This window comes from Porites lutea, chromosome 10 (assembly GCF_958299795.1).
Source record: "Porites lutea chromosome 10, jaPorLute2.1, whole genome shotgun sequence".
Taxonomy (NCBI): Eukaryota; Metazoa; Cnidaria; class Anthozoa; order Scleractinia; family Poritidae; genus Porites; species Porites lutea.
In genome coordinates this window covers 21,552,672-21,576,952 of record NC_133210.1, presented here as the reverse complement: position 1 = coordinate 21,576,952, position 24,281 = coordinate 21,552,672, and the positions used below count along the sequence as shown (strand labels likewise).

Sequence of the window (24,281 nt, the reverse complement as noted above, 5' to 3'; positions counted from 1 at the left end):
ATAAGCACATATCAACATCCTAGTCCTAGCAGTATGGAGGATGCTTGTCACATGAACCTTGTTTAGTGGCCTTTATGGCTCCAACAAGTTTTTCTTTAGCCTAGGGGTAGTAGTAACCAGATGGTCCTAGGTTCGAATCCTATTGGGAGAAATCGTTTGTTTCTTCCGAGCTGCCTGTGTCACTGACTGAATAACAGCTTTCTCATGTAAACTTATAATCATAAATACATAAATGTATTCACCAACAGACTTCACCGTCTTGATTCTACATACATTTGCATTATGACAGAGATTTCTCCAAACATTAGAAGTATCTCTATTCACCTATAAAACAACTGAAGTTTATATCCCAACGCTTCAGCTGAAGGACTGAAGCATTCTAAGCTTCTCATAATACACGGCATTAAAACTCACTAAGTGTAAGAAATAGACTGAAATACCAACCGTTCGTCCAAGAGATTCCTGCTAACAGGAGACTGAAAGACAAGAAACGCATCCTTTAGCGTAAAACCAACTCCTTTCCTAAATTCTGATTCACTTTTTTCCTCTGATACACAAAACGAAGGCCAAGGAACTTGAATCTAAATGAAAAGGAAGTGCGTAAGAGGAAACCTGTGGCCGCGATTACCTTGTCTAGCGGTCAAAGGGGGGTGATGAACTCGCCAATCGCTCCTATAGGGATCGCGCGGCCGATGATCTTGGCCATCGTGACGTCACGAGAAATTTATCTCGGGAACTTTAAATGGTTTCATCACAGGTAGCCCAAGCTCGAAATATGAGCATCGGCGAGCATCGGCATTGTTGCATAACATTCAAAATATAAGGATTTGTATGGGAAAAAAACCTATCGCCTCTGTAACCTACGAAAATTAAAGAATTTCAATAAAAAACAGCTTACCTTACTTAAAATGTGTGTTACATCTCTCCTGTGTGGTCCACGGGCCGATTTATGGCCGTTTTATGGGTTTTTATGTAAACGGTTTTCTCTCTATATAAAGGTAAACCTTTATATAGAGAGAAAACCGTTTACATAAAAACCCATAAAACGGCCATAAATCGGCCCGTGGACCACACAGGAGAGATGTAACACACATTTTAAGTAAGGTAAGCTGTTTTTTATTGAAATTCTTTAATTTTCGTAGGTTACAGAGGCGATAGGTTTTTTTCCCATACAAATCCTTATATTTTGAATGTTATGCAACAATGCCGATGCTCGCCGATGCTCATATTTCGAGCTTGGGCTACCTGTGGTTTCATCGAGCGAAATTGTTTCGTGGTTTCAAGTGGTAAAAGTCGAGACGTTGCGATGAAACGACTGAAGGTATGTGTTTATCTATTAATGCTATATAGTAAAATTGCAATTTATTCTAGGAAAGAGCATTTCCATCGTAAAAAATCAAGAACTTCCCGAGATCGACCAGATGGTACAACTCATACCGGGGCGTCTTTAGAGACGCATAACTAAAAAGCCCAGCAGAATTTAGTCTCGAGAAAAACAAATGACGTTAATATGGTATAGGTCTCTCAATTAGTGATAGAAGTGAGTCATCTAATAAGTTAGCAAAAATGATCAGTGGGATAAAAGTCGCAAACCTCAGGGATGTTTACAAAAATTGCGAAAGTGGCGTGGACAGGTCACGAAACATAGCGTCATGATGTTCATACTAGACTATTAATTACACAATTTATTAAAACTAAACAAATGTAAGAAGCAAGTGGTTTTTTTTTATAGAATATGGGCTATGATCTTCAAGGGTTTTGGAAGGATTTCGTGTTTGAGTCAAACGTATCAAAATGTTAATTGAACCTAATCGTCGCGCGATAACCAAGGATATTATTATAGCTTATTATATTGCAACTTTTCACTATAAATTATGATCATTTTGTCAAAACATTCATTGCTCATGATGGAGATAAGTTCACATTGCCTTTCTCTTTGCTTCTTCACCCCACAAACAAAGGAGAACATGGTTTTTATCCAGTAAATAGTCAAACAGAATCTATCACTAGGGTAAAGTGCTGTAAGCTAAAGTTTTTGATCAACATCAACATTTTTAGGGCTTTATGCAGAGAATCCAGGAGGAGGAGCCGTAGAAAGGATGGGTATGTAGCTGTGCCTTAATCGCTTTACAGAGTTAATAGGAAAAAAAACTAGAAAAAGCCAAGAAAACGGACACTAGTAAGCGTTTTAATGGTGTAATATTGAAAATGTGTTTCCTCGGGCGTCCGCATCTTAAAAAATGAGGGGAAAAAAATTTCTAAGGATATAAAAAATTGCAGGATTTTCATGCGATGAATATCATCACCCTTCTCACACTTTTACAACATAAAAAGAGACTTTTTTTATGTTACATTTTTTCGGTTTTCCTTTTTGTGTAGTTCAACTACACGAGTTCATTCATTAATGCTTTTTAACTTACTTGGACTCCATGCTATTGTCAGTTACATCAAGTGACACTGTCCAGTTCCAACAATTCGGGGCCTGCTCGTACAGTTTTATCACCCAGCTGATGTAGCTTTGTGGTAATTTCTTGGTAGGCGTAACTCAGTAAAGACAATCATTCCATGACTATAGGTGTTCCATTAAAATAGATTTAAAGCCTTTCTTTAAAATTTGCTGTTGTACTGCCTCTGCTAATATATTTCACATAGCCTTGCCATTGCTATGGTATGATTACAGTTAGGTTGACAGGTATTCATTTTGCTATTGGTTTAAGATTAGAAACTAGTCTTTGGATTATCTTGATAGGTTGCTTGAAGTTACAAAAATTTATAATTCAAGGGAGAAATATTTTTTTACCGTTGCTAGGGGGAGGGGGGTGGTGGTGTTTGTGGTTTTACTCACCTATATTAATGTGAAGTTTAGGGAGTAGGTGAGGAAAACCATTAAAATATATTATTTAAGAGATGCTTAACAAATAATTAGGGATTTTAAGTGATAATATTGCCTTTATTGATTTATTTTGTTTTGACTTTTGTATATATAATAATCTCTTTTTATCTGACTGATTTTATAATTAGGTGCTTCCTTGGTTGGGAATACTCTGTAGATGATGAGAAAAAACATGCAGTGTATGATGGAGGAGGTGCTGCTTACTGGATGTCTGTAAAGATCTAGTATAATAGATTCCACGAAGAGAGTAGTGCGGTGCGAGAAGTGGAGGATGTTAGATGGAGTGGATTCCATGGAGCAAGAAGAGACCATACAGGATACGAGAAATTAGAAGAACCAGTTTCCTTTTATTTTTTATATACTGAACAAATGTGTTTTCTTTCTTGCATAACAGGTCTGACTTAGACTTGTTTACATTTAAAAACTTTGCACATTGACTTTGATTAAAAGAAACGGTTTGTTATCAATAAAATTTTCTTACACTGGTGTTTTCCTTTTACTTCTTCTTTAACTTTTTTGTCTCTTCTAGAATTTAGTTAGCCAAGCAGTTTAGCTGCCCTGCCATTAGTTGCAGTTGGGCAGCTATCCGTTTGGCCTCTATTACTGTGTTTTTAATTTCTTTTGCCTTTTGTCTTAACCTTTCTTCTTTTCCTTCCAAGTCTTTCTCTTCTCTTTCAATTTCCTTTCTTCTCTCCTCAATCTCAGTGGCTCCAGTCAGCTCCTTACTTCTATTTCTTCTTCCAGGGATAGCTGTAAAAATGAGTAACCCACCTATAATAATCTGTCTATTATTGTTAACTTATCTTACCCCCATCTATACAATAATAAAATATGATGAGCTCATCCTTTAAAACATAAAGCATCCTATCTCAACAAACTGTTGAAAGCCTTGTTTCATCAGGTAGGGGGAGGGGAGGTGAGGTGAGGTAGGGTAAACGCAAATAAAAATAGCCATAGGGGAATGGGGCGGGTTTCAGAGAAAAGGCCTGTTTCCATACGTTTTGACGTCATTATGGTACCATTCGGCTGAGCCCTATGTGCCTTTTGTTATTTTAAGATGCCTTTTGCTTTCCCAGAAAACCATGAGATTGGGAGTCTTGCCCTATCAGCACTTGGCTAGTGTCACCAGGGGACTTCTGTAAATTATATAAATGAGTTACAGTACTTTCTCATTTCATTTTTGTTTGTATAAAGCTTGTTTTACTCATTTGATATCTTAAAATTTGAGGTACAATTTGTTCCACACACAAAAGAGATATTAATGCAAATGTATATCATCATATCTCTGGGAGTATTCCAAATGTTTCCGCCTTTTATTTGAATGGTACTTAGCTCCTCATACAGACCTGCCAACCCCTGATAAAGGAAAATCTGTAGACTCATGAAAAAAAATCGGGAGATTCTACAAAAACTAGTGAGATTCTATTTTTTCCCGATCAAAATTAAACGACCCCTTTTCCATTAGGGGAATCAACTGTTTATTTTAATATAACCTTGCTTTGGTGTGGTCGGTTATGTAACAAATTAGATGCCGCTTTTTCTTTGATGACTTTAAGAGGCCAGAAAATAGGTTATCACTGTGACGAAACATACAGCAGAGTCATTTCTTTGGGCTAAGACAACTTCATGGCTAAAATAGTCAAAGCTTATCCAGGCACAAGAATTTCCCCCCAAAATTTACGTTTTTATTCAACAAGGTAATATTTCAATTTAGAATATTTCCCAGAAAACCATGAGATTGGGAGTCTTGTCATGAGACCGTGAGAAAAGTTAAAAAATCGTGAGACTCACGGCAGAATACGCTCTTCTCACGTATGGTAATATGCCTGTCTAACCTCGTTTTTGAGTAAAAAATCCTTTGAAATGCTAATCAGAAGACGTTTTCGTATTTGAATTTCAAAAGAATTTTTACCCGTAAACGAGGTTAGACGGGCATATTACCATATGTGAGAAGAGCGTATCGTGAGAGTTGGCAGGTCTGTCTCATATGACATTTTCTATCGAAACCTGTATGTAGCAGGATGAAACTTTGTATCAAGTGTGCACTACAGCATTCTCTGAGGTGTCCGCTTAAATTATACAAGTTTCACTGTACATTTTTGACTCCATTCGCACTAACTATTGATGTGGAATGATGTGAAATTGCTTCATGCATAACAGATGGAGCTGTATGTAAATCTTATTAATTTTTTTTGCTATTTATGAAAACTTAATGTAAGCTTAAAGGTATTACAGAGAAATATCCTTTGCTTCAACAAGATGGTACAACCTTCAAGTGTTAAAAAAATATATATTCCTGGTGTAATTATTATAGATACATAGTGTTGAGGGAAGTCTTTGGTTTCCTTTTCCTTAAAACCGAAAAATAATTGACTTACATTGTGCCGGGGTAACCGAGTCGAGGTCATCTGTTTATATCAATATAAGCGCACTCGAATGAACTGATCATTTTTACTGCCAATTTCTCCCATTAAACATCAAGGGCAATGTTTTCCACTATTGCTGGCCTACCCTTCTGCCAAGTTTCGAATTTCCACACCAAAACGATTTTCTAAAACATGCGATGTTAATATGCGATCATGCAAATTTCTGCGACAGATATTCCACTTGAAAAAATTGGCTTAAACTGTTTACGGGGTAATTATCAACAGAATATAATACAATTAACTCTCCTTCTCGGAAAGAGCTGTTGCAACTATACTTTCCCTCTAACAGAAACTACTTTAAAGTTTACTTATCCCGAAAAGACAGCTTGAATAGGTGATACTATTGGCATTATGGAGAGATAATAGCAAAGTAATGAATACAATTGCATCAGTTCTCCCTCTACCTTAGCGGCTACGCTGGCACACTCGAATGGACTGATCATTTTTTCTGCTAGTTTATCTCAATTAACTTTAGAGACAATAATTCCAATAGAAGTAAACCACCCTTATGCCAAGTTTCGATGTTCAACACCTCACCGATTTCGAGAAAATGCGATATTACTGTGCGAACATGCAAACTTTTGCGGCACATTATTGCACTCGAGGAAATTGACCGAAACTGTTTACAGCTCTCATACGCGTTATTTGTCGGATTAATACACAATTCACTCACCTTCTCGGAAAGAGATGTTGCAACTGCACTATCCTACCGTGACAAAAACCATTTTGGAGCGTCACTATCCAGGAAAACCAACTTTAAAAGTAGCATTTGGAAATGGCAACGGCGCCATTTTCGAAAACTCCTCGAAGTTGCGCGCTTCTCTCTTCGTGACGTCACGATGGCCAAGATCGTCGGGACAAACAAACTACCTAGTTCACCACCCCCCCTGTCGGAGACCCAGGGTCGGTCAGTCGGGCCGGGAGAAAAGGCGCGACGAAAGTTTTCAAGTACGGGCGAAAGAGCCCCTGGGTACCGACTCTTAACGAACCATTTCCAAAAATTCAAACGGATGCCGGCTCCTGATTGGGCACAAAAAAGCCTTTGTATTATTGAGCCCAATCAGCGAACAGCATCTCCTGAGTTCTTTTCATGTGTTCGTACACGACGGCTATTATCTCGCCATACTTGTCTGGTTTCGTTCACCAACGCTATGCGTGTATATTCGCAAGGGAAACTTTCACTATCTGCTTCCCTAAGCAGAAACGAAGGAACTATCGATGACTCGGAAAAACATTTCGGATGACTATTCCCATTTGCACCAAGAAAATTCTGCTTCTGACCGATCGCAAGGTATCGTAAATAACGTAAATAGAGGGCCTGATCGATAAAAAGCTTGAATTGAATACGTCTTGAAAGCTCAAGCTTTAAAATACCCTCACATGCGTTTCCATGTGTTAGTTTTTCGGGAAGACAGTATTTTCAAATGGACGAGGATGTTCTGTAACTGAAAGTTTCCTGATTGCGTGCATTTCTTTGGTGAACGAGCCAGACAAGTATGCACGCGCGCATGCATTCCCACAGGTAAAGTAAGAAGGCTTTCTAAATTACCCGCGTTAAGTAGGTTACGCTACGCACGTGTGATTTATGGAGAATCATGGCTGCCATTATTCCAACAAGGAAAGATATTAGAGAAGTTATATCTGAAGGTCTTAAATCTTTTCCAGACGTCGAGGAACTGAAGCCTGAGCAGGTTTTAATCGTTGAGAATGTTGTCCAGTAAAAAGGATGTGTTTGCAGCTTTGCCCACCGGATTCGGTAAAAGCCTGACTTTTCAGATCTTGCCTAGCGTTTGTAAAGCTTTATTTTACCGGGGATTTGACGTGCCTTCATTGCCAGTGGTAATTGTGGTTTCCCCTTTAAGCTCAATCGTGAAAGACCAGGTTACATACTTGAGGTCACACGGCTTTGAAGCTGCCTTCATTGGAGAAAGTGCTAAACAAGATAATGGTATTTTCGAGGGCAAGATTAAATGTCACTTTTTATATGGAAGTCCAGAGTCATTTGTTGGGGACACAAAGTTCCGGGAAATGTTTTCACAGCAGCATTACAGGCAGAATGTTGTGGCCGTTGTCTGTGACGAAGTTCACACTGTTGTACACTGGTAAGAAACTTTAAGCGTTATTTGTTTCATATTTATTCTTGAAATCTGTTTAATGCAATAATAATTATTGCATTAGATTGAGTGAAATATTGCTTTTTAGCTGTAAACTGATGTCAAAAATTTCTGTTATTACTAACTCACTGTAAAGAGGAAACATTCTCTCATGAGTGACATGACAGATGTACAGTATAGTTGTTAGTCTTCTCTAGTAGGAAAGGTACAGTTTCCTATATTTGCAGGAATTAATTGCATTGCATGTGCTTAATGTAAGCTCTCAGGTGGTCAAAACGTGACAGTATATACAATACATTGTATACTGGAAGCAAGTATCAGAAAGCTTGCCACAATGTTACCTCCATTGTAATATTGTCTCTGTGATGTTTTGCTACCCACTAACTCAAAACCATGGCCAGTTTCTTTTGAATCATGCTCCTTTAATATATCCTTTCTGAAGAAATATGGACAGTTATAGTTAAACCCCTATCAGGAATTGCTAAATACTATGTTGCAGTTGTATACTGTTTCCGCATTTCTTACACAAAACTATGTACATTTTCATGCTTAATAGTGTTCTTAGAATTGTTCAATATCTTATGATTATACAGTCATTCTAAAATATTTAAACAAGAGCATTATTATAATTTTTGCTGCTTGCATGGTAGATAAGTAAGATATATTATTTATGTAGAACATTGCTCTTTAGCTACAAATCACTTGTCTGGTCTCTCTAGGGGTGAGAAAAAGGATGGAAAGGAGCCATTCAGAAAGTGGTGTGGTCTTGTTGGTGAGATCAGGTCTTTTTTTCCAAAGCAAGTCCCGTTTTTAGCACTTACAGCCACTGCTTCACCCTTGACCAGAGATAAAATCATTAAAAGTTTGAGTTTAAAGAAATGTCTGGAAATATCAGTTAGTCCAAACAGAGAGAACATCAAGCTGTTTGTTTTGAAGGTTACCAGTGAATTTTATGTAAACTTTACATGGCTTGCCAGGGAGTTAAACGAAAAGAACATTGCATGTCAGCGGACAGTAATATATGTCCGAGACTATAAAACATGTGGTGAGCTCTACCAATTTTTCATGAGCAGTTTGCTTGACAGGGCGTACTACCCATATGGTGCTGAAAAGAAGTGTACAAACAGAATGGTGGCAATGTATCACAGTGGCACTTCACCTTCCATCCAGGATCACGTATTACAATCACTCAAGGATCCAACTGGTAAGGTGCGAATTGTGATTGTAGCAAATGCCCTTGGAATGGGGGTAGACATAAAGGGATTACACCATGTTATAAACTATGGTCCTCCTCCAGACCTAGAATCATATGTTCAAGAAATGGGAAGAGCTGGTAGAGATGGTGCATATTCAGAGGCAGCACTACTCTTTCATGGAAGACAACTTCGCAAGTGTAAACCAGAGATGCTGGAATACACAAAGTCAAAGTCCTGCAGAAGAAGGCAAATTCTTGATTTTTTTAAAGTTACAAGTCAAGGAAGAAGAATAGAGAAGAAACATTCATGCTGTGATGTCTGTGCTCAAGATTGTGCTTGTGGACAAGACTGTCCACAAAACGAGGGAACTATGGTCTCCAAAATGACTCTTCCAGCAGCTGATGATGTTCCAAGGGGCAGAAGTGTAAGTGAAAGTGATAGAAGAGCCCTAAAGGGTCTATTAGAGGAGTGTCAGGAAAGCATGCGTCAGGCAGTGTTACAATCAAGTCAGCATTGTTTTTATTCAAATATTGACCAAATCACTGGCTTTACTGACCGCATAATTGATGATGCAACCTCAAAGTGTGATTTTTTGTTTAGTGTTGATGATATTATAGAACAAATTCCAGTTCTGAGTGTACAGCATGCATTCAAAGTGTATGATTGTCTTTGTGAGGTGTTTACAGACCTACAACAAGAAAGTCTGGAGCAGTAGTTAATATATAATCTCACTTGTCAGGTTTTTCAGTATCAATGCCTTTCATCCACGTATGCTGTGTATTTTGATAATAACAGTATATTTTGCAAAGAATAATTACATTTCTAAGGCTATGATATTTCAATACCTACAGCTGGACTTGGCTTTGATATGGCCTCCTGTAAAAGATTTTGACAAGATGTGAAATGGGTTTTCCTGTGGGACATGAAGCTGTTCCGTTAATATAAAAATTCAGTTTTTTTGAAAAAATTCTTTGTACCATTTGTTCTTGTTTTGAATGAAAGACTGTGAAAGGTGGGTCCCTGTTATTGGCCAGAAGGGACAGAGACTTTATAAAAGTCAGTGACTGATTTGACTTGCAAGGTTTAAGTAATGCAAAATAGCTCTTACAGTCTTAAAAGATCACTTTCCTGCATCAATGCTAGAAACTAGCTTTTTCATTTGCCCCTACAAAGTCAATTAATAATTTTTTCCTTCTCACAGATTTTGAAGAAATTTGGGTGGGAGAGTTAATAGCCACTGTTAGTTTTCGAAAATTTAAAATGACTCACTTGCTCTGTCGGCCAACAAATTTTTTCTTCTTTTTAAGGTAACAGACGCCAAAATTAAGGGTGTTTGTAACTGGTTATAACACTATTAGGGAAACTTGTAATGACAACCAACTAACATAATTATCCTTTTCACTAATAGTATAGGGCATGCAACTGAGGCCATTGTTGTGGGGTCAAATGAAAAAGAGCTGTATCCATCTGTTAAAAGTTGAAGTCCTTAGTAATCTTTTAGGAAAAAACCTTATGTGGCCATACTGAACCAACTATTTGGAATAAATTTTTGACTTGACCTAAAAATTGTTAGAACGTGCATCTAAACTGAATTTACCCAGCTCTTCTTGTGCTTTGTTAGCCATGCATTTAAGTCTGCAAAGTCAAGAACAGATATGGGGTCTTTAGGGATGGATCCAACATTAGGGTGTGTTCTTCCAGGAACTTCACAAAATGCTTCAATTTCCTTTAAAATGTTGACAATGGTAGTGATGTCTGAATCTTCCCCTCTTTTGTGTTTTGTTGACTCTCTGCGGACGTTAGTTGTCTGATCAAAATTGTTCATGATGGACTTGACATCGTCACTAGCCCTGCTGTAGGTCTGAGCCACCTTGAACGTAAGGTTTGCACCTTGGCCATACATCAGCTGCTTCGTGTCTCTTACCCAATGCTCCATGGCTTGATCAATTGCAATGTTTCTCCCCACCCCACCTTTGAGATTTACAGTACGGTTCCAGCGGAGAGAATGGGCCTCTTTTGGTGTAAGTAGTGCATGAAGTTGTGCGTGGACCCTTACAGCTGCCAAAGCATATTTTGTCTTCCCACTCACTTTAAACAACAGCATCATAAATTTCCATAGGTATTCAACTCTTCCTCCATCACCCTCTTTAATTGCATCTTGAAAATCTTTGAAAAGAAGACCCGTTTTGACAATGTTATGCGAGTAATTGAAAATCCCATCTTCATTGTGTGGATCTGGGGGACTTCTTTCATTTTGCTCATGATTTGTTATGTTCAGGCCATGCACTGTAACTTCATGGTTGTTTCTCCCCTTCTCGTGTTGATATTCTCTGTTACAATCTGGGTACCTACACTTAAAAATATGGGGATGTTCTGATTGTTGTATATCAGTAAAGAGTACTGCTGCAGGTTGCGCTTCAAGAAGGACATACTTCTCCACGAGTTTCTCTAATGCATCAAACAACTGTGTCTGTGATGTGGCACCAGGTTCCAGTTGGTTTGAGTTAGGAGTACTGTTTGGGGATTCCATGCCAAAAAATACCATGGCTGCATATACTATATACCCATCTACAACGGAGTTGAAGAATGCTTCACATCCATGATATGATTTGTTTACTTTGTCACACACGTCTTTTCTGTTCAATCTTGTTTTTAGTTGATACAGGGTTCCCAAGTCTCCCACTGACTGGCTTTTGTAGAGATAATCAAACAGCATCTGCAAATTTACGTTTAAAGTAATACATACTTTATTTATAGGATTATCCAAAATAACATTAAAAATAAATTTCTTACTGATATAATAATCAATAATCCACCAGTGCAGATAGAGTTACTAATGTTTGTTAAGATAAGTGGACCATTAAAAAAGCAGTAATGGAAATCCAATAAGGACAAAGTTTTATGTTAAATGGAGCATATTCCTTTATTTATCACCTGTAGAGAATTCATCTCACAATGAAAATCTTCATGTTTTAGCACAAGGCCATGGAGTCTTTCATAAGGACTATCTGCATCAGCAACGGCATTAACAGCACTGACAGCCCGTTCAACAATTAAATGGTCGCCGCCCAGCGGTATCTTTTGAAGAATTCTGGACTTGTCAGCATTACTTGGAACATACTCCTCATTACAGTGCTGAAGAATTTCTAACATCTCGGGGATTTTATTCTCATTTTTTTCCAAGAGACCCAAGTGTACCTGATGATTTCAAAAAAGGGTTTAGCTAATAGTACAAGTAATAAATTTATCACCTATTACCTTCTTATCATCGGTGTTCAAAATAATAACATTCAGAACCCCACTGAAGATCACCTGCTGAAGTGGTCTCACAGCTAAAACATTATTATTATTATTATTATTATTATTATTATTATTATTATTATCATTATTTTTACCATTTCTATTTCTTATATTATAATTTCAGAACTTGTTTGATAGTTTAATTAAAAATCTGGTTTCTGTTCATCAAAAATAACATTTTTGAGAAGGTAAAATGCAATATTCTACAACACCCGATTCAACCAGCAGGCTACAGAGCAATGCTCCATTTTAGGGTACTTAAACCATGCATGTAAATTAAATGTTACCACTATGGCATTCAGTCATTTTATTAATCATTTTGATTGCCTTTCGGATGGGGTGGGGGCTCTATGGCTCTCCTTTCAATAACTTTTAACCCCCCTCAGACAACAAAAATTAAATGACCCCCTCCCAGCATTAAAGAATATTGTCTGGGAAGCAACATATAACACTGATTTAGTAGCAAAATTATTCTTCTTATGCCCTTGGCCCCACTCTTCTTCTAGATGTGGTACAAGAAACAGCTTTAGGCATGGTAATGTCTGTAAGCTCATTCTGCTTGATATGAAAAGGCTTTTTGATGGTATTTCAATGAAAATTCCTGATAAACTTTCATGACACCCTAATGACCATCTCCAAAGTCTAATGCCCCTTCCCCCCCCCCATAACAAGGGGAAGTTTTCTGTCCCCAAACCCCTGCCCCCCAAAGGATAAAAAAAATTCAGAAAACTGATACATCCAAAAAGTGGTCTGCTGGATTCCTTTTGCTTATACCTAACTTCTGTAATGAAGCAACATAAAAAAAAACAACAGAAAAATTGGAGCCAAATCTGTTTATAAAGGTGCACTGCCAGTTGTGGTTTTCAATAAAAAAGATGATAATAATCAGAATACCTGTATGCTATAACATTTACAACAATAACTAGCTGATCAGAAGGAACAGAACATTAGTTAAGTTGAAACCTACAATATGGGAGTGCTGACGCATTTCCTTGCTGTATTGATGAGCAAGGTGAGAAGGAACCATGTGAGAAAACTGACTGAAGAACTTGCAATGCTTGGTTAGGATACGAAGCACAAGCACAATAAAGTCTTTTTTGAGTTTTGCATGATCTTCTGGTGTGGGCAGGAAACTTGAATTGGGTAATTCCATAATGTGTCTGATAGGTGCATCATCATTCAAATCCAAGTTAGCAACCCTGTTGTCATAAGCCAACAAATTAAACCAGTGTACTGACTCAGTGTCCTTATCCTTTGAGTAGATGGAAGGTCTTTTGAGCCAGTCCAAATTGTCCCCATTCAAGCCATAGTCACACACGCCATTAGTGTACTGCAGAGGTGTAGCTTCTCCAGAATCATCATTGTTGTCTGAATCTGAATTTACCGAACTGACAAGGGAGTCATTTGACACTACTGACCTTGAATCAAAACCATCTGGGACATCTTCACAGTCTGGTAAAAAGTAAAGTAAAACAACTGTAAATGCTTGAATTAGCAAAAGTCTGTCAGAGTTGAGAGGAGGCACTCATTAAACAGCAGGTGCTTATTTGGTAAGGGTGGCTACTTGGGTTTTATGTCTCAGCCTAACAAAATAACAAACTGTCAACTCATTCCCAGTAAATAGATCCACTGTAGCAGAATGTACCTGTATCTATAAGAAGAAACACAAATCTGTGTGACCGCTCTCAAATTTCTGTTCCCTTTTAAGACCTATAGTTCTGGTGTTGAAAATATTTTATTCTACTTCTATCACAGATATTCAGATTCGGTAATTGTTTTCTTTTTTGAGGGTAGGTTGGGGGAGTGCTTATTTCAATGGGGTCTCTAATTTTAATAATATTAGACTCAAGGGGTGTTTATTTGAATTGCTAATTTGGGTATTTTACAGATGGTTTTGGTGACCAACATGTATTCTGAAAAAATTTATGCCTATGCTTTTAATCTACAGTAATAATATCCTTATTGCTGTCATTTTTTTTTTATTAAATGGCAGATTATTTCAGTTGTCAGTGATTTGTCAGTATAATAGTTATTGCATTAAGAACACCTACAGGCTATTTCTACTACGTATAAATGTATCTTAAAAATTGCAAATCATTATCATACCAACATTTGGATCTTCAGATGGTGTATCCACTGCAGTACTTTCTTCTCCTCTCTCTTCAACAACAGTAAGCTGCAAAATAATGTTGGACCAACATGAGCATACATTTTAATAAATTCAAGACAACAAAGAATAAAAATGCATTTCTGTAACTGTTTTCTCTTAGGAAATTACTGTTACTATTACTGTTTCAAATTCAATGAACATTTCAGCTAACTACATGTACCTCTTCTGGGGGATCTTTGTTTTTGTTTTCAACATTGGCTCTCCACGCCTTCACTTTCTTGCTGTAGCCAAGTGATACTTCTGCAATCTTTCTGTTTGTTACAGCTTTGCAAACAGTCACTCCAAGCTTTTGTAGTCTTGAAAATCCCTGATGGTTATTATTAAAACAAGTCATCAAAGACATAAAACAAGAGGTGTAATTGTCATACACAGTATACTATTATTAGAGCGGTTTTCATTTGAGTGTCGAAAAGTAATTGGTTTTGCACTTTCTACACGATGCGATTGGCTTAAAAGATTCGCGCCACCTTTTCATCCAATCAGAAGTAAAACCAAAGCCAATTGTGACGCGCTCGCATGCATTTTCCCGCGCTTTGCGTCAGCCACATGTAATTACTTCGAGTTTTGATTGGTTCAATGTATTGTCTGTGTCCTATGTGATTGGCCAGAGTAATTACTTTGGTTTTGGTTTTACGACACTCAAACGAAAACCACTCTACTGGCAAGTGGTATCAGGTCACAGAACTAGGGGAGGGGCCATGCTCCCTCTTTATTTTTGACCAAAACTAAGGTACCATGAACTTCATTTTGGTCACAGAGTAGGACCAGCCACCTTAGCTCCATGTCTGGAACTACTGAAACAATAACTCACCTTTCTTCGTGTTCGCCCAAGAAACAGTGAAAGGCCAACAAGATGTTGCACAGCAGATAACCTTGAATTGCGTCCCTTGAGCAGTACTGCACCAGCACAACCAATTATGGGCTTCAACAACTGTTTCTTCCTCTGGTTCCTAGAAATTGTGGGGGGCATTGCTATAGACTTAAGGGCTTTGTAAAAGGTAGGGGCTTCCTTCATCCATTCTTTGAGAACTGCATTCCACTGAAAGTGTTTGAGGTCTCTAACAGCAGTCTTCTTTAGCAAGGATTTCTTCTCCAGTTTATGACACTCCTTGTTGATTTGGAGGCAGATACGATGAATCAAAGAATTTCTCAAACTTTTGGATTTAAAAGCAGCTGCGCTGATTGCTGAAGCAGGTCGTTTTAAGCAAAGGGCTATCCCCAGACCACTTTGATCTTTGGGTAATTCCCTTGACACAGTTTTGGATTTGAAGTGCACAATCACCTTGATCAGAACATAAGAATCATTGTATATTAAAGAACAAAATTACAACTGAATCAACATCATTACAAAGAAAACAACATCATTATTCATTGCATTCATAAATAAAGGCATACTGCTTAGATTGATACTATTACTTGTTGCCAATGATAATGAAATTTAGCAGTTTTTCAATGTTATTATAAGTTAAGGTATAACTTGTGAGACATTTGGACAAAAGGGGTCCTGATTTAGAACTAGTTGCCACTCCACTAAACTAGGGTATTACAGCAAAACACATGCTTATACCCTGTGGTTACAAGAAGACTAATCTGGACAGATGACTAAGTGCTTACATGTTTAGTTGCCACATGTGCAGGTCTAGAATTTCCGCAAGTGGTTTATTACACTGCAGCCTTCATTTTATTTGGGGACCAAGACCAGTATTTTTCAATTCATTCCCCAAATATGACATGACGTGAGTATTGTTTGAATATGATAAGATCAGTTCACGTAACTTAGCTGATCTTGTAGTCAAGTTGTCCTGATAATTACTGGAGCAATAATATTATATTGGCTGCTTACCTTAACAAATGTACCTTTTTTTGCACTTGGCTGGCAATGACAGCTTGATTTTGCAGTCTGCGTAGCAACATTATGTACTTCTCTGACTTGACGTATGGTTGATGGCGGTTCACTGACACATGCATGAGCCACTGCTGCAGATGTTGTGAGTAACTTTGGTAGAATATATGGAAATTCTTTTGCTGGATGTGTATTTGCTGTTACCCACATTTGTTCAGGGCAGTTGGCTTTAAAAACAAGTCTGTGACCTTTCTTCTTACGTTCTATTCGGGTCACTGTTTGCTCGTCACCACAACTTGATGACAAAGGAGACTGGTCATGTTTTCTTTTTAACAATGACAAGTATTGAATTGACTGTTCTTCTGCTTTTCTTGACTGTTGCCATGCCTTTTCAATTTGGTATTTGCAGCTGGCACAAACTGCACGAGGCACAGAGTCATTTTCACTTAAATTTTCATTGAACACAGCCTGGTAAATCTTTCCAAATTCGCCAGTAATATTCCTCTTTCTTTTTTTATCCAAAAACTCACAACCACACTTAAGACAGAAATTTCCAGAGGTGTTCATCATCGGTTAAAAGCTAACTACTAACATGATTCTCCATAAATCACACGTGCGCAGCGTAACCTACTTAACGCGGGTAATTTAGAAAGCCTTCTTACTTTACCTGTGGGAATGCATGCGCGCGTGCATACTTGTCTGGCTCGTTCACCAAAGAAATGCACGCAATCAGGAAACTTTCAGTTACAGAACATCCTCGTCCATTTGAAAATACTGTCTTCCCGAAAAACTAACACATGGAAACGCATGTGAGGGTATTTTAAAGCTTGAGCTTTCAAGACGTATTCAATTCAAGCTTTTTATCGATCAGGCCCTCTATTTACGTTATTTACGATACCTTGCGATCGGTCAGAAGCAGAATTTTCTTGGTGCAAATGGGAATAGTCATCCGAAATGTTTTTCCGAGTCATCAATAGTTCCTTCGTTTCTGCTTAGGGAAGCAGATAGTGAAAGTTTCCCTTGCGAATATACACGCATAGCGTTGGTGAACGAACCAGACAAGTATGGCGAGATAATAGAGCGATTTTCACTTGACTGTCGAAAGTAATTGGTTTTGGTTTTGGTTTTGGTTTTACTACGTCCTTTGGTTGGCTAGTGTATTTACTTTGGTTTTGGTTTTACGACAGTCAAGTGAAAACCGCTCTAGCCGTCGTGTACGAACACATGAAAAGAACTCAGGAGATGCTGTTCGCTGATTGGGCTCAATAATACAAAGGTTTTTTTGTGCCCAATCAGGAGCCGGCATCCGTTTGAATTTTTGTAGCCTGCGTAGCAGGTGTCGAAAGGGGTAAGGGGTAGGGGATAGGGAGGAAGGGAAAAAGGGCAGGTAGCCTGGTAGGTAGCCTGCGTAGCAGGTGTCGAAAGGGGTAAGGGGTAGGGGATAGGGAGGAAGGGAAAAAGGGCAGGGGATTGGGGAGAGGGGGAGGGCTCCCTTCCCTTTTCCCTTTCTCCCTCCCCCCTCCCCCTCCCCTTTTTGCGCCTGTCACGCAGGCTAGAATTTTTGGAAATGGTTCGTTAAGAGTCGGTACCCAGGGGCTCTTTCGCCCGTACTTGAAAACTTTCGTCGCGCCTTTTCTCCCGGCCCGACTGACCGCCCCTGGGTCTCCGAGGATGGGCAAGTACATAACGATTACGAAGAGAGGCTAACCTAAAGTATTAAATAACTTAATAAGACGGGAGACCTCGACATAATCATCTTCTGACCGCAAGAAATTTAGTAATAATTCCTTTATTTTTTTACGAAAGGACGAACGTTTAAGTATTTTAATCGAATAAGGAATAGAGTTCCAAATTTGGGCACCGATTCTCGTGAAAAAGGCATACATTTTATCGGTTCTAGAGAACTTAACATAAAACGAGTCGCTAGAGACAGATCTTGTTCTGTAGTTATGAATCTGACTTGTTTTAACGAACTGATTGAGTATACTAACTGGTGCTGTCTGCCTGTTGATATCATACAATAAATAGCTACAATCTCTGAAAAATAGGCTAGGCAGGGGAAGGCAATTTGATTTGAGAAAGAAGGGTACGGCGTGTTCCTTAGACTTACTGAAGTAGATGAGATGTAAGGCGCGTTTTTGTAGAGTTACGATCTTTTTTTGAAATGTCAAGGCACAGTTTCCCCACAAAAACTGAAAGTAGAACACGACGCGGGACATAATGTCGAATCTTAGCTATAATTCCTATCGACTTGCTGATTTTGTGACAGATAGATTCGATGTGGTATTTCCATGAAAGATTTGAGTCAATCATTAAGCCAAGATATTTTACATAATCTTTCATTTCAAGGTTTGAGTAGGTGTTAGTCACGGAGTCAAGAATTCTAATCCTAGGTATGAAGGGCATATTCTTTTGCCGGGGACGAAAGATTACAAAACTTGATTTTTTTATGTTCAAAGACAGTTTGTTGGCCTTTAGCCATTCGTTGACATTGCCAAGCTCGAGATTAACAAGTATTTCGAGTTCCTTTAGGTTGTTATTTGCAAGTATTATACTAGTATCGTCAGCAAATAGATAAAAGGCAAATAACGAAGAGGACTTGTGAATATCATTGATGTACAGTAGGAATAAGAGTGGTCCGAGGATTGAGCCTTGTGGCACGCCGCACAACGTCGTCTCAGCCTCAGACACAACATTATTATTAACTTCCGTAGTTTGCTTCCGATCAGTCAGGTATGATCTGAACCAGGAGTTGATTACACCTCTAATACCATAATTTTCAAGTTAAGCTAACAAAATCTCATGGTTAACAGTATCAAAAGCCTTCTTGAGGTCGATGGGAACACCGCACGAAAATTTACCGTTGTCCATATTTTGGAGAATTGTGTTAACAATATCAAGTATAGCATGCTGAGTACTGTGCTTACTGCGAAAACCGTATTGCTGGTCATAGAAAATGTTGCAGTCTTTGACAAACTTGGTAACTCTGGAGTACATAAGTTTTTCAAAAATCCTGTTATTAATCGAGAGCAGAGAAATAGGTCGGTAGTTTTCGGGCAGAGTGTCATCTTCGTCCTTAAATATCGGGATAATCTTAGCACACTTTAGTTTAGATGGAAAAATCCCTGAGCAAATAGACTGATTAAAAATCGTGGCTATATTTCTTTGAATTTTACAATTTGTACGTCTTGGACTTGGCGCGGTTTGAAGACCATGTTTACATTGAAGTTTCGCTTGGTTCCATGTTAATATAACCCCCCCCCCCCCCCCCCCGGCCCCTCACACCCTGACCCTGTTTAAGACCAATATCGCTGATTTTCTACCTTAGGGCAAATGCTTGGTTTCCATGAGTAGAGTAATATGAAACTCTGAGGTCAAACCAGGGGAGGGACAGCAGTAGACAAATTTTTATTGATTTGCAGACAGCTGTCAATTGATCACAACATGGATGTCCGATACCGAGTTTTACACAGATAGCATTAAAGTGTGCCATTTCGCGTCTGTAACATGAAGGGGTGGAGGTAAGTACGGACGATTTTCTCAGAGCGAAAATTTATTGGAAGCATAGATTACCATATTTTCTTACCCATGGTGCTCCGCTGCGCCCTTCGCGCAGACTGAAGACTGAAGGAACCCAAATTCAATTTTTAAGCGACGTTCTCGTTGCCGTCCGCGTTCTTGGATCTTAAAGTCCCTTATGTTCCCCGTCCTTACACGTCAGCTTCAAACTGTCAAACATTCCTTTCCTATTGTTATGCGGTTTAGTCTGCTTGGACCAATGAGCGCCTCGTTTAGGTTAAACGCGAATCATAAGCTCATGATACAGCAGAACCTCGATTTAACGAAGTGCCAAGGGACTAGGGAAATTTGTTCTATATCGAGGGTTCGTTATATCGAACACCTCGATTTTAAGAATCTTCGAAAAAACAACCAAAATGTTCGTTATATCGAGGTAAAGTTGATAATTAATTTTTAAAATCCAGCATTTCCGGATTAGTATACACACACTCAGTGATCTTGGTGATTCGAAGGAATCTGATTGGTTTGCTATCTCGAACTATGACGTTTTTGTTGGGGTATCTGGAATTTTATGCGTCATTAACGGCTCCTTCTGTTGTCTGGCTAGAACGTCACTGCAAACTTCACAGTTTTGAACTTGTTCCTTGATTTGGCCTGACATACTTGGCCAAAATAACACATCACGTGCTCGACGTACGCAGGCATCAGGTCCTAAGTGACTAGAATGGACTCTGGCAATCATCTGAGGTCTCATGGAAATGGGAACAATGACCTTCATTCCTTTGTACAATACTCCGTCTTGCACTGTTAACTCTTCTTTGTAATTCCCATATTCTCGAATGCAAGGTGGAACATCTTCTTTGGAGACTGGCCATCCGGTAGTAACAGTGTTCATTAGAGTCTGCAAAGTGGGGTCTGCAAGAGTGCATTGCTTAATCTGCTGATGGGTACCCTCAGATAAGCGCATGTAATCAACTTGATTGATGCTGGCAATTTCTTCAAACAGCTGCTGTTCTTGCTTCAGTTGGAAGATTTGGTACTCTGGTGTCCTCTTACACTGGGTGCGGTCAATTTGGAGGTAAGCTCTGCTAAGCATGTCCGCTATGTACATTTGGGAACCAGGAAGATACGTCACATTTAGATTGTACCTTTGCAGACGCAGGAGCATTCTCTGTAGCCTTTTAGGCGCTGAATGAATAGACTTCTGGAAAATGGGCACCAATGGCTTATGGTCTGTTTCTACAGTTGTAAGTTCTCTTCCGTGTAGGTACTGATTAAAACGACTGCAAGCAAAAACAATCGCCAAGCATTCCTTCTCTATTTGAGCATACTGGCGTTCAACAGTGCTCAACGACCGTGATGCAAATGCAACCGGTTGTCCTTCTTGAAGCAGGGTTGTTCCCAAACCAGACTTTGAGGCATCACATTGGATAGTGGTTTCACTAGCCACATCATAATACTTCAACAGGGGTGCAGAGCTGATCATGCTTTTGATTGCTTGGAAAGCTTCCTCCTGTGAACTGTCCCAAGTGAACATGACATTCTTTTCAGTTAACTTGCGTAGTGGTTCAGACACTTTTGAGAGCTGTGGCATGAACCTGGACAAATAATTAACACATCCCAGGAGACGTTGGACTGCTCTCTTATCATCTGGTGGAGGCATGCTTGCAATTGCTTCGACTTTCATGGGATCAGGCTTTAGTCCTTCTGACGTGAACAACTGTCCCATGTAAGTTACTTGGTCTAACTTCAACCTCAACTTGTTCTTGTTAAATTTCAGATTAACACTGCGTGCACGCTTTAGCAAGTTCACTAAATTGCGATCGTGATCTGCTAAAGCTTCTTCCATAGATTCTCCACTGCCATAACATAAGATGTCATCTGCAATTACTTCTACTCCATTGAGGCCTGCGAGCGCTTCATTCTGGCGCCGTTGATATTCTTCTGGGGCGCTGCTGATTCCTTGTGGCATGCGAAGGTAGCGATATCTCCCAAAAGGGGTCCAGAATGTTGTAAGGAGTGAACTTTCATTGTCAAGCTTAACTTGATGGAATCCATCTTTGGCATCTAATACTGTAAATACTTTTGCTTTTGACAGCTTTGGTAGCACCTCGTCCACTGTCGGCATCTGATACTTTGGCCTCTTTATGGCTCTATTCAAATCACGCAGATCAATGCACACCCTCAGTTTCCCTGGCTTCTGCACAGCTACAAGACTACTGATCCATTCTGTTGGCTGAGTTTCCTTGACAATGATGCCTTGCTTTTCCATTTCATCAATCTTTTCTTTCAACTTTGATTTGAGTGGTACTGGTACACGTCGAGGAGCATGCTGCACTGGCTTAATGGCTGGATCTACCTCAATGTGATATTCTCTGGGCAGGCAACCAAGTCCTGTGAACACATCTTCATAATCCTTCAAAAGTTCCTCCATAGTGAGGGGTTCATATTGCTTGCTATTTAATGAGTGAGCAGACACTTCTGTTCCTAGGGATATCCAACCTTGGTCAACGCATGTTCTACCATCTATGATTGGCCAAGGTGCATTCTCCAAGATGTCAAATTTTATCTTGCATTTAGGGCCACTGTTTTGGCTGACTGAAAATGTGTACGAACCAAGTGGATTGACAACACTACCGTCATAAAGCCTTATCTTGCCTCCAGGTGGATCCAACTGAACTTCGCCAAGTTGCAAAATATTCAACAAATCTGCATAGGACATTGCACTGCAAGTTGCTCCAGTATCCAGCTGAGTTGTAACCGTAGGGCTGTACTCTGTGTGAAAGGTGAAGGGTACCATAAAGGAGGATCTGGTTTCATTGCTACTGACAACTCCAACGCGCTCCACAATAAAAATAGAATCATCTGATTCATCACTATCCTCTGCAAATCTCTGATGCGCTCCACTTGTTTGATGAACTTTCTTGTCTGGTTTACTTGGGGACTGTCTCTTTACATGACACTTCACGGCAAAGTGGCCTTGTTTACCACATTTGTAACAGGTTTTACCAGACGCAGGACATTTGGCTCTATCATATGGATGTTCGGTGCCACAAAACTTGCATAGACCAGATGGTTTTTCTTTTCCAGACTTGTTACGACCTCTCAAGTTTCCATTCCTACTACCACGATTTCCTTTCCTTTTCTCATTTGCTGAATGATACTTTTCTGCTGCATGAACAGTGTTTGGCGAATCAACAGGGTCTTTAAACTGCTCTTTGGGAATCCTAGATAACTGGCTGGCTCGAAGAGCTTCAATACACCTGGCTAACCCCGGCACAGGGCGTTCTCGAAGTAGGCGGTCACGGGTGGAAGAGTCTCGAGTGCCAATGACCAATCTGTCACGAATTAAGCTCTCACAAAGATTGTCAAATTCACATGACTCAGCAAGCTGGCGTAATCTCACTACATACTGATCAATGCTTTCATTTTCAGCTTGATTGGCAAAACCAAATTTTACTCTTTCAAACAACAAATGTTTTTGAGGCATAAAATGGTCGCTTAAGGCAGAAAGAATCTTCTCTGGATCTTTCTTGTCAGATGCAGTTAGAGTAGTAAGGCTATTCATTACTTTCACACAGTCCATTCCCATAACACTGCATAAAGCTCCAGCCTGTACTTCTTTAGGTTTCTTGTTAAGTTCAGTGGCAGTGACATAATAACACCAAGCTTCTTTAAACATTTTCCAATTTGTTGATACATCATCCTTTACGTTCATGGGCGCTGGCGGTGGTATTTGATAAAATGGCATGTTGGAGAAAACGAACACTCACAGTTCTGGTGCTTTCTAGTTTCTTTCAGCTAATCAATATGGTGACGTCTCACCACGTGCACGACTCGCGAACAAGAAAATAATACCACAACAGCAACGACGGCTTCTCTGAAACGTTCCCCTTCTTCTTCTACTGCTTTAGAATTCTTGTAACTACGATTTTAACTTCTGACACCATGTTATTCGGCTATTAACTGAGGAATTGACTGAGACAACTTGAATGAAACGAAGCCATGCTTTCTACTTTTAATCACACAAGGACTCCTGGGAAGACTCCAAAAACTACTTCATGTAACAATGCGGGCAAGACTTTGTGGACAAGACTTTGTGACTGCTAAGATTTTCTCTTTTAATCAGTGCCATACAAAGAGTTTTGCATTTCTCCTTGGGAAAGTTATTTCATAAAAGCAATAGAAAACTTTTTTCCAGTGTTTGCATAGCCTGATATAAACACTCGAGGTGTTGGGAGAATTCTCGACAGTTATGCAAACCCTTGACTTCGTCTCGGGTTTGCATAACTGTTTTGAATTCTCCCAACCCCTCTCATGTTTATATCAGGCTATGCAAACATGGAAAAGGCTTTCTATGCTCAAATAAAACAACTGAAGTTTCTACCCCAACTGAAGGATTCTAAGCTTCTCATAATACTTGAACCTAGTTTAGTGGCCATTATGGCTCCAACAAGTTTTTCTTTAGCCTAGGGGTAGTAGTAACCAGATGGTCCTAGGTTCGAATCCTATTGGGCGAAATCGTATGTTTTCTTCCGAGCTGCCTGTGTCACTGACTGAAAAACAGCTTTCTCATGTAAACTTATAATCATAAATACATAAATGTATTCCCCACCAGACTTCACCATCACGATTCTACATACATTTGCATTATGATAGAGATTTCTCCAATCACTAGAAGTATCACTATTCACCTATATTAAAACAACTGAAGTTTATATCCCAACGCTTCAGCTGAAGGACTGAAGGATTCTAAGCTTCTCATAATACACGGTATTAAAACTCACTAAGTACACCAGATTTCTATTAAGTTCTTCGTA

General features: G+C 39.2%; 1 protein-coding gene and 2 long non-coding RNA genes across 4 annotated transcripts in view; 1 reads left to right on the top strand and 2 right to left on the bottom strand.

The window, feature by feature from the left end:
- LOC140950277 (cell adhesion molecule DSCAM-like) overlaps positions 1 to 24,281 on the bottom strand; it is a 265,680-nt gene that overhangs the window by 64,195 nt on the left and 177,204 nt on the right. Inside the window, exon 1 of one of the 2 annotated variants that reach the window (XM_073399496.1) lies at positions 445 to 566. The exons of the other annotated variant lie outside the window; for it this stretch is intronic. Coding sequence (XP_073255597.1) covers positions 445 to 496 — 52 coding nt within the window. The 5' untranslated portion in view covers positions 497 to 566. Of the gene's footprint in view, positions 1 to 444; positions 567 to 24,281 lie in introns of those variants that run through there. 2 annotated transcript variants of the gene reach the window in all.
- On the top strand, positions 1,262 to 3,392 carry LOC140950345 (uncharacterized). Its single transcript, XR_012167171.1, has 3 exons — positions 1,262 to 1,321; positions 2,059 to 2,103; positions 3,022 to 3,392. It is a non-coding gene; the product is annotated as an uncharacterized lncRNA (long non-coding RNA).
- Positions 3,221 to 6,162, bottom strand: LOC140950352 (uncharacterized). The gene is made up of 2 exons (XR_012167179.1): positions 5,993 to 6,162; positions 3,221 to 3,643 (listed from the first exon to the last, which is right to left on the bottom strand). It is a non-coding gene; the product is annotated as an uncharacterized lncRNA (long non-coding RNA).